The sequence below is a fragment of the Myxine glutinosa genome, chromosome 9 (assembly GCF_964187855.1).
Source record: "Myxine glutinosa chromosome 9, kmMyxGlut1.1, whole genome shotgun sequence".
In the NCBI taxonomy this organism is placed as follows: domain Eukaryota; kingdom Metazoa; phylum Chordata; class Myxini; order Myxiniformes; family Myxinidae; genus Myxine; species Myxine glutinosa.
Window position 1 is genome coordinate 132,578,921 of NC_136269.1, and position 12,505 is coordinate 132,591,425.

Sequence of the window (12,505 nt, forward strand, 5' to 3'; positions counted from 1 at the left end):
TGTAAATAATGGACAAAGGAGGTTGTGAGGTTCAAAGTAGCCGAGGCAAAAGGGAGAGTTTACACTGCCAAAATTTTTTTTTTAAGTAAGAAAATATTTTCTCAAAATAAGAAAAGTTTTCTTGAACCAAGAAAACTTCTGAGAAAATATTTATTGGGGCAAGAGAATTGAAATCAACAATGAATGGAATGGCAAACATCTAGCATTGAATGAGACCAACATGATGTTGAGCGAGGTATGCTAACTGCAAGGGGAAGCAGGAAGCTGACGTTGTGGGCATTAACCCTTCATCAGAGTTAACACATCTCTCTTTTGCTCCGATAAAGGGTTTATGCCCGAAACGTCAGCTTCTCGTTTCCCATCGCGATTAGCATCTTCGGTCAACATCCTGTTGATTTCGTTCATTGTTAGATGTTTGCCATTTCCCATTTCTGCTGAACAATCTTCAATTGTGTTGCTCCAAAAGAGGTGCAAGAATTGCATCTCGCATCGCATGAACACCTTGATCTTACATCTCTCGGTAAAGATGCGAAAACCGACAAAGATGCGTTATTATAAATTTCCAGACTGATTGGTGATATTTTTTATTTTGGTAATGGTTAGAGCGTCCGTTCCAGTCTGGGAGGTCTCAGAGGTTCAAACCCAGGCCGAGTCATACCAGACTTAAAAATTGTGCGTGCTGCTTCCTTGCTCTACGCTCAGCATTTAAAAGGAGAGACAAACAACCACAGATTGTTATTCATAGGGAAGAGGAAATTCCTCCTTAGGAAATGCGCCCCCACTGAGTGCGTTGAGAAATGTGGTGACATGTTTGTGACGTCGCTGGTACCCAGTGGCTGTTTTTCTCATCTCACAGTATTGTGTCTGTGTTGTGTCTCATGTATTCGTCTGAATGTTCATGTGTGTGAGATACGTCTGTGTGTGGCAGCTCCACAACTTGCCTGAGATCCTGCAATAAAAATAAAAAGAATACCTAAAAACATTGTTGGTTAGGTTAGGATTTTGTATGCAACAGTATCCGCCTCTTACTGCAAGTTTTCAGAGCTGAACTCTGACTCAAGGAACTTTAGGAAGTGAGCACGGCCAAGTGGGTCTTTCAGAACTTCATCCAGAGACAGACCCCAGCGACGTACTGCTGACTGGCTCGGCTCTTTGCTGCAAATCACATCCAGACACATGAATAAATAGGTGGCGTGAATGAATGAATGAATGATCGTTTTTAGGCCATTTTTCCCCGCTAGAGCGGGGGTTAGCCTTGCGGGCTCCATGACAATCATGGTTCCCTGTTTGAGGCAATGTTTTTATGGCCGGATGCCCTTCCTGACGCCAATGGTGGTGTGGACAAAAATAAATATTTAAAAACAAGAACCAGCATTTCAGAACCCATCGCCCCTATCTCCGTCCCCCTTAATCATCATTAATCATATGATGTCTTTCTTGATTGTGTCTAATTTTATCAATCATTGAGCCTCACTACTTCCTCTAATAAACTCGCTCACTGGCTGCCAACACCATCCCAACCTAACTCAATCCTGCCACACATTTTGTAGAAAGAGTCACTGACATATAAAGCCAAAAGCTAAACAAACATTGTTTGTGAAGGCTTTTACTGGATTAAGAGTTCCACCTTGTTTCCATGTGCCAGAAGGTTGTGTCGTCGGAGATCCATGGACACGTTACTCCGGTAGCCATGACGAGGGCATCAAACTCAGCATACTGCTCTGTGTAGGTTATTTGGCTGTTATAGACAACATGGCAGTTTAGATTAATTGTTAATTGCTACCCAGCAGCTGAGCATGACTCACATTGTCATCTGCAATTTGTCTTCCTTGACAAGACAGAGCCTGATGTTTAAAAGCCCTTGTTTTCCACTGCATTGGAGATTTATTTGCAAAAACAGATACGCTGTATGTTTCAAAAAGGATACTGCAGTCACGTGACACCAGCTTCATCTTCACGCGCCATCTTGGATTTCCATTCACCACAACAGGACATGTCAATTTAAAAAGACCTGACTTTCGATTGAATTCATCCAAAAATGGTGGATGTGCTGTCCAAATCATTAATTCAAAGCGATGCGAGGGCATTTCCAAAAACGGGAAAGCACAGAGTTCAACTAGTTTATAGTTCGAGAGAGCTGAAGAGCAACACCATCTCATTGACAGAGCTGTCGGATGCCGCAGGTTAAAAAAAAAAAAAAACTAAGAAAATAACTTGCAGAATGGAAGCTTGATCAACATTTAAAATGGCATCGCCTTTTTTTTTCTTTTTTTTTTGTATACTGAATCGAGGCTCGTGAAAGAGCTAACATTTATTTCACAAACAAATCAACCAGACAAACAAAATATATAAAAAGAGGGAGCGGAAGACAAGATGGGGAGAGAAGGGGAAGGGGAAGCACAGAAGGGGAAGCACAAAGCCTTTATTAGATACGATGGGTTTACTTTATGTTACGGATTCGTCACTTCCGTTGTTGTGGTTTTCATCCACTTGAAACATTTCTGGTTCCATGTACTATTATTGTTTTCAAAAAGTGAAAAGGTTAGTGTTAAAAAGAAACAGGAAACCGGATCGGGAACCGGACGGTTAAGAAGAGGAAGAGGAAAAAAAAAAAGAGGGCGGAGCGAGTGAGTCAGACAAGAAAGCCGAGCTGCTCTGAGTCCTGAATCGAACGTTGTCGAACAGGAGTCACTAGTGAACTTTCGGGTTTCCCGGGGAAAGGATCCCTGTGACAGAGTTGTCATCGCTGTGACCGATCAACCTGCGTATCAGGTTTTTGGCGGTGGATTCCGAGGAGAATTATCGCCGGGCCGTTACGTCTCAAGAACGGGTCGTCGGCCATTTTGACTCACGCGCTTTGCGTGTCGAGCAAGGTTTCTTTGCTTCGTCAGCCGTTTTCACCGCTTTCAGACGTATCTGGTGTGCGTGTGTGCACCGTGGCTTTTGAAGATTAATTTGCGGTTCGCCGATTGTGAGCCGTGAAAGTCCGTACCCGAGGGTGTGATCTCTCAGTCGCCTGGAGAGCGCCTTTGGATTTCCCAGTCGCCTTGAGGGCACCTTTGTGCAGCTTCGGCTGTGTGACTGTACTTGCCATCCACACGGGATTCTGGTCTCGATTGGACATCGTTCTGGCGATCGCTGGAGCGAATCAACTTTGGGCTTGAAGCCGGGAATAAGAGACATTGGGGATGTTCTTTTTTCACTCACAAGGAGCACAGTGAGTTATATATTACAAAACTGATGGTACCATCATAGGACATATTGATTGTACTTTTGATTACTACTATTATTGTTGTACTGTTATTCTTGTGTGATCTTAATACAATATTTGTTTGTGAGTAACAATTGGGGTGACTTCTCCATTGATCTTCGACATACAGAATAACACATTTTTCTGCCGGGGCTCGGAGGTACACCGTGACCAGGGGGTCGGGGAGGAGCACGTAACATTTATTAGAAAATAATTATTTATACGGTGGGGTTACTTTATTAGAAAATAATTATTTATATGGTGGGTTTACCACCATATAAATGAATTCTGGGTTTATCACCATGTAAATAAATTCTGGGTTTATCACCATGTAAATAAATTCTGGGTTTATCACCAATAAAATCAATTATGGGTTTACCACCATATAAATCGATTCTGGGTTTACCACCATATAAATCAATTCTGGGTTTACCACCATATATATAAATTCTGGGTTTATCACCATATAAATCAATTCTGGGTTTACCACCATACAAATCAATTCTGGGTTTATCACCATATAAATAAATTCTGGGTTTATCACCATATAAATAAATTCTGGGTATTACCACCATCTATCTATAATTCCAGTAATCTCTGTGTGTATGTTTGTATGTTTGTATGTTTGTCTGTGACCGCTGTTTCTCGACAACCACGGGTCCGATATACTTGAAACTTGCCAGGTATATTGCTGGGGACCCGAGGATGTGCCTTTTCAAGGTTTCATATTAATCGGAGAAGTAGTTACGGAGCTATGTCCAAAAAACGATTCAACCAATCAGAGAGCAGCGAGCTATCACGTGTGCCGAACGTGGCGAACAGACTCTGCCTCGGACGGCACATTTGAGAGCGTATTCATTTATTTCACGTTGGCAAACTATGTTGCCGCTATGTTGGCGTTAAACGATGTTTTAAAACTAATTAAAACTAATTTGCGATTCTTTCGCTTTCCTGCGCGTTTGTGCACGCTATGGCGATTTCTTTACCAAACTCCGCAAGCCGTTCGCTTTGGACCAAACCATTTCATGTAAATAGAGGGGGGGGGGGGGGGATTGTCACCGTACTCGCAAGCCGTTCGCTTTGGACCAAACCATTTCATGTAAATAGAGGGGGGGGATATAATTTTAGATATAGATATAGTACGGGCATGCCCTAGTATAAATAAATTCAGTGCTTACCACCATAAAAATAAATTCAGTGCTTATCACCATATAAATAAATTCTGGGTTTACCACCATATAAATAAATTCAGTGCTTACCACCATATAAATAAATTCTGGGGATTACCACCACATAAATAAATTCTGGGGATTACCACCATATAAATAAATTCTGGGTTTATCACCATATAAATCAATTCTGGGTTTACCACCACATAAATCAATTCTGGGTTTACCACCACATAAATCATTTCTGGGTTTACCACCACATAAATCAATTCTGGGTTTACCACCACATAAATCAATTCTGGGTTTACCACCACATAAATCAATTCTGGGTTTACCACCATATAAATAAATTCTGGGTTTACCACCATATCAATAAATTCTGGGTTTACCACCATATAAATAAATTCTGGGGATTATCACCATATAAATCAATTCTGGGGATTACCACCATATGAATAAATTCTGGGTTTACCACCATATAAATCAATTCTGGGTTTACCACCATATAAATCAATTCTGGGTTTACCAGCATATAAATCAATTCTGGGTTTACCACCATATAAATCAATTCTGGGTTTACCACCATATAAATCAATTCTGGGTTTACCACCATATAAATCAATTCTGGGTTTATCACCATATAAATAAATTCTGGGTTTACCACCATATAAATAAATTCTGGGTTTACCACCATAGAAGTAAATTCTGATTACCACCATGTGAATAAATTCTGGGGATTACCACCATATACCATATAAATAAATTCTGGGTTTATCACCATATAAATAAATTCTGGGTTTACCACCATATAAATACATTCTGGGTTTACCACCATATAAATAAATTCTGGGTTTACCACCATATAAATAAATTCTGCGTTTCCCATCATATGAATAAATTCTGGGTTTACCACCATGTAAATAAATTCTGGGTTTACCACCATATAAATAAATTCTGGATTTACCACCATCTATCTATAATTCCAGTAATCTCTGTGTGTCTGTGTGTCTGTGTGTCTGTGTGTCTGTGTGTCTGTGTGTTTGTCTGTGACCGCTGTTTCTCGACAACCACGGGTCCGATATACTTTAAACTTGCCAGGTATATTGCTGGGGACCCGAGGATGTGCCTTTTCAAGGTTTTAAATTAATCGGACAAGTACTTACCGAGCTATGTCCAAAAAACGCTTCAACCAATCAGAGAGCAGCGAGCTATCACGTGTGCCGAACGTGGCGATCAGACTCTACCTCGGACGGCACATTTGAGAGCGTATTCATTTATTTCACGTTGGAAAACTATGTTGCCGTTAAACTATGTTTTAAAACGAATTCAAACTGCGATTAAATTAAAACGATTCATCGTAACTGCGACGATTTGCGAACTTCCGGTCCGGCAGCCAATCACAGAACGCTTTGTTGCGTAGGCGTGGCCGATGTGAGAACGAGCGGAGCTGAGCGCGTTACGAGCTGACCGCCATTACGTTACGGTTCGTAATTCGATTTCTTCCGGAGAAAATAATAATTTCTCGATTTCATATGCGCATTATTTCTCCCAATTCAGTCAGAGCGAAGGGCGGAAGCGAAGAGCGTTGTTTTTTTTGTTTACGGGCGTACGGGCGGGGTAGAGCGTACGGGTAGCGTTTTTTTTTTTTTTGGCAAGGAACGGGCACCCACGTACGGGCAATGCCCTAGTATAAATAAATTCTGGATTTACCACCATATAAATAAATTCTGGATTTACCACCATATAAATAAATTCTGGGTTTATCACCATATAAATCAATTCTGGGTTCACCACCATATAAATAAATTCTGGGTTTACCACCATATAAATAAATTCTGGGTTTACCACCATCTATCTATAATTCCAGTAATCTCTGTGTGTATGTTTGTATGTTTGTATGTTTGTATGTTTGTCTGTGACCGCTGTTTCTCGACAACCACAGGTCCGATATACTTGAAACTTGCCAGGTATATTGCTGGGGACCTGAGGATGTGCCTTTTCAAGGTTTCATATTAATCGGACAAGTAGTTACCGAGCTATGGCGATTTCTTTACCAAACTCCGCAAGCCGTTCGCTTTGGACCAAACCATTTCATGTAAATAGAGGGGGGGGATTGTCACCGTACTCGCAAGCCGTTCGCTTTGGACCAAACCATTTCATGTAAATAGAGGGGGGGGATTGTCACCGTACTCGCAAGCCGTTCGCTTTGGACCAAACCATTTCATGTAAATAGAGGGGGGGGGATATAATTTTAGATATATATATAGTACGGGCATGCCCTAGTATAAATAAATTCTGGGTTTACCAGCATATAAATAAATTCTGGGCTTTCCATCATATAAATGAATTCTAGATTTACCACCATATAATTAAATTCTGGGCTTTCTATCATATAAATGAATTCTAGATTTACCACCATATAAATCAATTCTGGGTTTACCACCATACAAAACAATTCTGGGTTTATCACCATATAAATCAATTCTGGGGTTTCCGCTGTTACGCAGTGTCTATTACATCACGCTATCTAACAAGTGTTACGGATTCGTCCCTTCCGTCTTTGTGGTTGTCATCCACTTGAAGCATTTTTAGTTTCATTTACTATTATTGTTACAGTTTGAGTGTGAAATGGAGATAACTCTCTTCAAAGGTAAAAATAATGTCTCAGAAGGAAAACGAGATGGGTGACGGAGAAAACGGAACAAGAGGAAGAGGAAGAAGTGGATCGAGTGAGATTGGGAAAGGAAAGCCGATCTGCTTCGAGAGGTTGAGCGGACGCTGGTGGACATTGGTCACGAGCGAATATTGGTTTCCCCATGGAAAGGGATTCCTGCGACAGTGTCGTTATTGCTGTGGCAAATAAACCTGCGTGACGGGTTTTGCTTTTGGTTTCGAAAGTGAATCATCGCTGGAGAGCAGGTACGCCTCCATTACGGGCCCGTCCGCCATTTCACCTCGCACCAGCCATTTCACCTCGCACCAGCCATTTCACCTCGCACCAGCCATTCGCCTGGTTCTCGTGTGTGTCGTGGATTTCGCTTGGGAACTCGCAGTTCTCCACTTGGGAGCCGCTGATCGTTCATGTCAGCGTCATTGTCTGGTGAACCGAAGGTATGAATTCCCAATCGCCTTTTGGGTGAACTTTTACCCGACAGACGTCGGCCCGACACCTCACCAAGCGGCTCTTCTGCAGCGTCGACTGTTAGCCGTTCTGGGTTCAGGTCTCAGTACGACCTTTTCTTGTGATCGCAAGAGCCAAGGGGATCGACTTTGGCCTGGTATCGTGACACAGTGACTTTGGGGGATGTTATCGATTGCTCACGTGGGAATACCGTGAGTTATTGATTCAGGAAATTGGTGGTACCATCATATAAATTATATCGTGTTGGCTGTGCATGTGAGGTTTTCTTGTACGTGCGTTGTTATTATTGTGTGGTTTTAATACAATACTTGGTTTTTGTAACAATTGATTGGTGTGGTTTCACCATTGGTCATTGGCACACATAATAGCACATCTTTCTGCCGTGACTCCTTTCGGGGCTTGGAGGTACACCATGGCCGGGGTTTGGGGAGGAGCACGTAACACAAGTTACATTAGTTATTCGTGCTTGTTTTTTGTGTCCTTTGTAACGTCATTAAAAACAGTAAGTTTTCGGCTTGGAATGATTTTTAATTTTATTTCACTGCCAGGCAGACAGAGTAAAAAAAAAATTATCTCACTCCTCTCGGCACATGCGCAACCGGGACAAATGCAAAGCTGAAGTACTGTTAAACAGCAAACTTGTCTTCAAAATATAACATTCGATTTCAATAAGTTGTTCCTTGATCATAAACTGATAAGATGGACGTGCACCAATAATTGCTTAACCCCTCTCTTCCCTTCGTGGTGTGGGGGTCAGGTAAACATCACGGGAGGGACGGAGGGCATAAAAAAACTGGCAAAAAAAGAGTCACATATTTTGTGTACAACCCCCAACATCTCATTGCCCATCACAAGTTGCCTTCAAGGCAGCAATAGCTAAGCATCATGTTTAGCTCTATTGCAATGATCAAAAAGTAGTGGACTGGTAACATATATTACAGATAAGGTGGGCGACTAACAGATTGTCTTCTACCGCGTCCCACAGTCATTATTGAGGCAACTGGGATTTTGCAGACATTCCAATAGTGACATGGCAATTCTCCTGAGTGAATGATCGAACCGAGTAAGCCTACATAGAGCAATTTCAGAAAGCTGGGAGGATGGCCTAGAGGTGCAGGGCGACAAGCTGTTGTCCAGGTATTTTTCATGCAGGACGAGGCGTCGATGTGTGCACCGTGCCTCGGTTGGACATTAAACTAGGCACCACATCTGCCATCATTAGTTGGGGGGGTGTTAAAGATCTCATGGTGTCCTCTGCGAGATATCCCCAGCTCCCTGAACAAATTCCTTTAACATACATGTCCCTGCAATAAATGATCCCAACCCGCAGCCACGTGATGCATGCGAACGACAAAGACACAATTTGAGAAACTCACCTGTCTGCAACTTTGGAGACTTTAAGGCAATGCCTTTCCAACTGCTTTTGCAGTAATTTGATCTGAAAGGGTAGAAGAGACAAAACTCAGCAATAGAATAGTTAGTCTTTCTGAGATGTAAATAAATGAATGAGTTAGTTTGTGCAAGATCTAATAATTATTTTTTAACTTCATAAGAGCAGATAATGCATTGCAGCAGGAGATTTATCTCATGATCCTGAGAAAGTAATGTATAATTCATTCATTTTACTTACAATTCATTTGTCTTACATGAATCCGAAGGAAATCAAATTTGTATAGATCTCATTGGTCAAGGGTCGTATCCGTGTGTGTGAGCACCAGGAGCTCGATGGTCTTATTTTGCTGACTAGTTGCATGACAAGTTTAATGTCCAGGCGTTTTTTTTTTGTTTGTTTTTTGTATGCAAGATCGAGGCTCATGTAAGAACTAATATCAATCACAAAAAATAAAAAACCGACACACAAAACATACAATAAAGGGAGCGGGAGACAAGATGGGGGGGAGAGAGGGAAGCACACAAGTACAACAGCAGAGAACAGGGACAACGGGAGATCCGTGGGAGGGAGAGGGCTTGGGGTGTGGGGGGGGGGGGGGGGGGGGGAGGTATAAAACACATGGACACTGCTCGGACTTCAAGGAAAGAAGTTGGTATTTCAAAAAAGTGGATCTGGGGTGAATTAGTGGGGATAGAAAAGATCAAGGTTTTGGATGGGGGAAGATAAGAGATGGTGGGGAACAGCTGTTTTAAAGACCTGGAGGGAGGAGTGTGATTGAAGAGAGTGAGGGAGTTTGTTCCAGAGGCGGGAATAAAGAGGAATGAAGGAGTGAAGGTGAATAGAGGGTCTTGATTTTGGCAGTTTAACCATCAGAGGGTTGCTGGCAGATCTTGTGCGACCTGTAGGAATATTTGGGGGACAGAGCCCAGAGAGAGCTGGAGGAGCAAGGCCGGAGAGGAGTCGGTAGAAGACAGAAAGACCACCAACCTGCCTGCGGTGAGTGAGTGAAAGGCCCTCGGAGTTAGCTTCATCGCGGGAGATTCCAATGATTCTGAATGCTTTGGTTTCAACAGCGTGAAGACGAGCTGGGTGGCTTCGCCTTAAAATAAAATAAAAATCTAACAAATCCTCGTGCAGTACAAGATTTTCAGCACCGTCAGATGGAATCCTATTCAATTACCGGGTGATGTACCTGTTCATGTGGCTCACCATCAGTTTGTCGTTGCCCATGCGATCAAACGTAAATGCACAACGTTTTTCAGCTTTCGCTAATCTCGCCAATTTGTGTGTCTCATGCCCACCCACTCAGTCTTTATTGGGAGCATGGTCCTTTTTCCATTAACCCTCCTGTGCACAAGGTAAGCTGTGTATGCTTACTACCCTTCCATGAGTCTCAACGTCCGCAAAGGAGAGGGGAAAAAATTATTTTAAACCATCGTTAAATTCTACTGTTTGTGTGTAGAGAGAGGAAAAGTAAGGGAGTTTTGAGGAATTAAGAGATGATAAAAACTGTGGGAGAAAAGGTGAGTAAAAAAAAAGAAGAAGAAGAAGGGTATGTATGGGGCACAAGGAGAAGGGAAGAGGGTCAAACAAAAATTCCACATCATCTGTGAATGGAAAACATGGATGAGCCCCTTTGTACGTTTCCAATAGCTGCTCAGTATCCATGTTTAGAATATCGATTGCCAGCAAGATAAGTTGCCAACAAGAGACTTTAGCTAAAGCACTGGAGACTGTTTAGCAGTGTGGAGCATGGGTGAGCTTTCAACTGCAGTGATGCCTTTAAACACAGGTACGAAGCCGAGCATACCTTACGACGTATCTCGCCCACCGTCGGCGATTGGACTTCAACAGGAGGCAGAGAGAGATTGGAGATGCAGTCTTCACCGTCTGAATCTTCTTGGATCCCATATATTGACTGCCAGGCAAGTGGGGGAAAAGGGGGTGAAGAAGCCTTGCTATGATCAATACGGTGGTAAAAGCAGGTGTTATTCAGTTAACAATACGATCGGACTATACGATCGGACTTTGCCAAGAAACATTCAAAGCCGGCAGGATGACAACAGTGGATGCCTATCTTTAAGAATGGAGATGTTTCAGTGGAGAATGGAAAAATGATTCTTCCTGAATGCACCATATTGTGGTTCACAAAACCTGCAGTTTTTGGTTGTTTTATTTTGGACATGCTCTACACTTTATTCTCAAACTAAAAACTACCCTCCCCCAAATCCCATACCATAACTGATAAGGTATCAGTTTGAGTGTTCACATTCTAGTGGCACCTGCATCCTTGAGAGTTATTCCGCAAACGCACCCGGGGTTCGATGCGAGCAGTCACCTTTCGTGCCAACTTTTGCGGCCTCGGTCGACACGACTTCTTGATGTCCTCCTCCATAACACTGATGCAGCCAGGCTGGGGAACAAGGTGCCAGTGAAACTTGATGAGAACTTGGATTACTTTGAGTTGAAGAAGAAAAAAAAGGTATTATAGCAAAAGCAAGATTCTTTTGTATTTTTTTGGTGTGCTGATGAATGATTCTCGAATTCCTGACAGTATAGACTTGTTTGCTTTGGTCATGAAGTTGTGTTACGTGCTCCTCCCCAAACCCCGGTCACGGTGTACCTCCGAGCGCCGAGAGGAGTCACGGCAGAAAGATGTGTTATTCTGTATGTCAACGATCAATGGTGAAACCACACCAATGGTTACCAACAAACAAGTATTGTATTAAGATCACACAAGAATAACAGTACAACAACATTAGTAATCAATTGTACACCCAATATATATTTCCTATGATGGTACCATCAGGTTCGTACAATATAACTCGCTGTGCTCCAAGTGAGCGAAAAGAAGAACATTCCCCAATGTCTCTATTCCGGCATCAAGCCAAAGTCGATCCGCTCCAGCGATCGTCAGAACGATGTCTAATCGAGATCAGAATCCCGTTCGGATGACAGTCACAGTCACACGGCCAAAGCTGCGCAAAGGCGCCCTCAAGGCGACTGGGAAATTACACCCTCGGGTATGGACGTTCCACGGCTCCCACTCGGCGAACCGCAGATTTCCCACTCAAAAGCCACGTTGCACACACACCAAATTAACGTCTGGATGCGGTGAGAATGGTTGAAGCGAAGTGAAAAACCTTGAGCGATGCGCAAAGCGCGCGAGTCAAAATGGCCGACGGCCCGTTCTCGAGGCGTAACGGCACTATGATGATTCTCCTCGGAATCAACCACAAAACCTGTCACGCAGGTTTATCTGTCACAGCGATGACAACTCTGTCACAGGAATCCCTTTCCTGGGAAACCCAAAGTTCACTCGTGACTCTCGTTCGCCAATCGTTCGCTCCAGACCTCGAAGCAGCAAGGCTTCTTGTCCGACTCCCTCGCTCCGCCTTCTCCCCTCCTCTTCCTCTTCGCCGTCGTCCGGTTCCGGTTTCATTTAAAACATTAACTTTTTTACCTTTTGAAAATAGTAATCTCTATTTCCCCCAAACGACAACAATAATAGTACATGGAATCAAAAATGTTTACAGTGGATGAAAACCACA

General features: G+C 42.8%; 1 protein-coding gene across 1 annotated transcript in view; it reads right to left on the bottom strand.

The window, feature by feature from the left end:
• LOC137434907 (regulator of G-protein signaling 7-like) overlaps nucleotides 1-12,505 on the bottom strand; it is a 117,349-nt gene that overhangs the window by 10,608 nt on the left and 94,236 nt on the right. The window contains exons 8-12 of the mRNA XM_068128119.2: nucleotides 11,293-11,367; nucleotides 10,765-10,872; nucleotides 8,938-8,999; nucleotides 1,628-1,738; nucleotides 1,030-1,155 (exon numbers count right to left, since the gene is read on the bottom strand). Of these exons, the coding sequence (XP_067984220.2) occupies nucleotides 1,030-1,155; nucleotides 1,628-1,738; nucleotides 8,938-8,999; nucleotides 10,765-10,872; nucleotides 11,293-11,367 (482 nt within the window). The remainder of the gene's footprint in view (nucleotides 1-1,029; nucleotides 1,156-1,627; nucleotides 1,739-8,937; nucleotides 9,000-10,764; nucleotides 10,873-11,292; nucleotides 11,368-12,505) is intronic.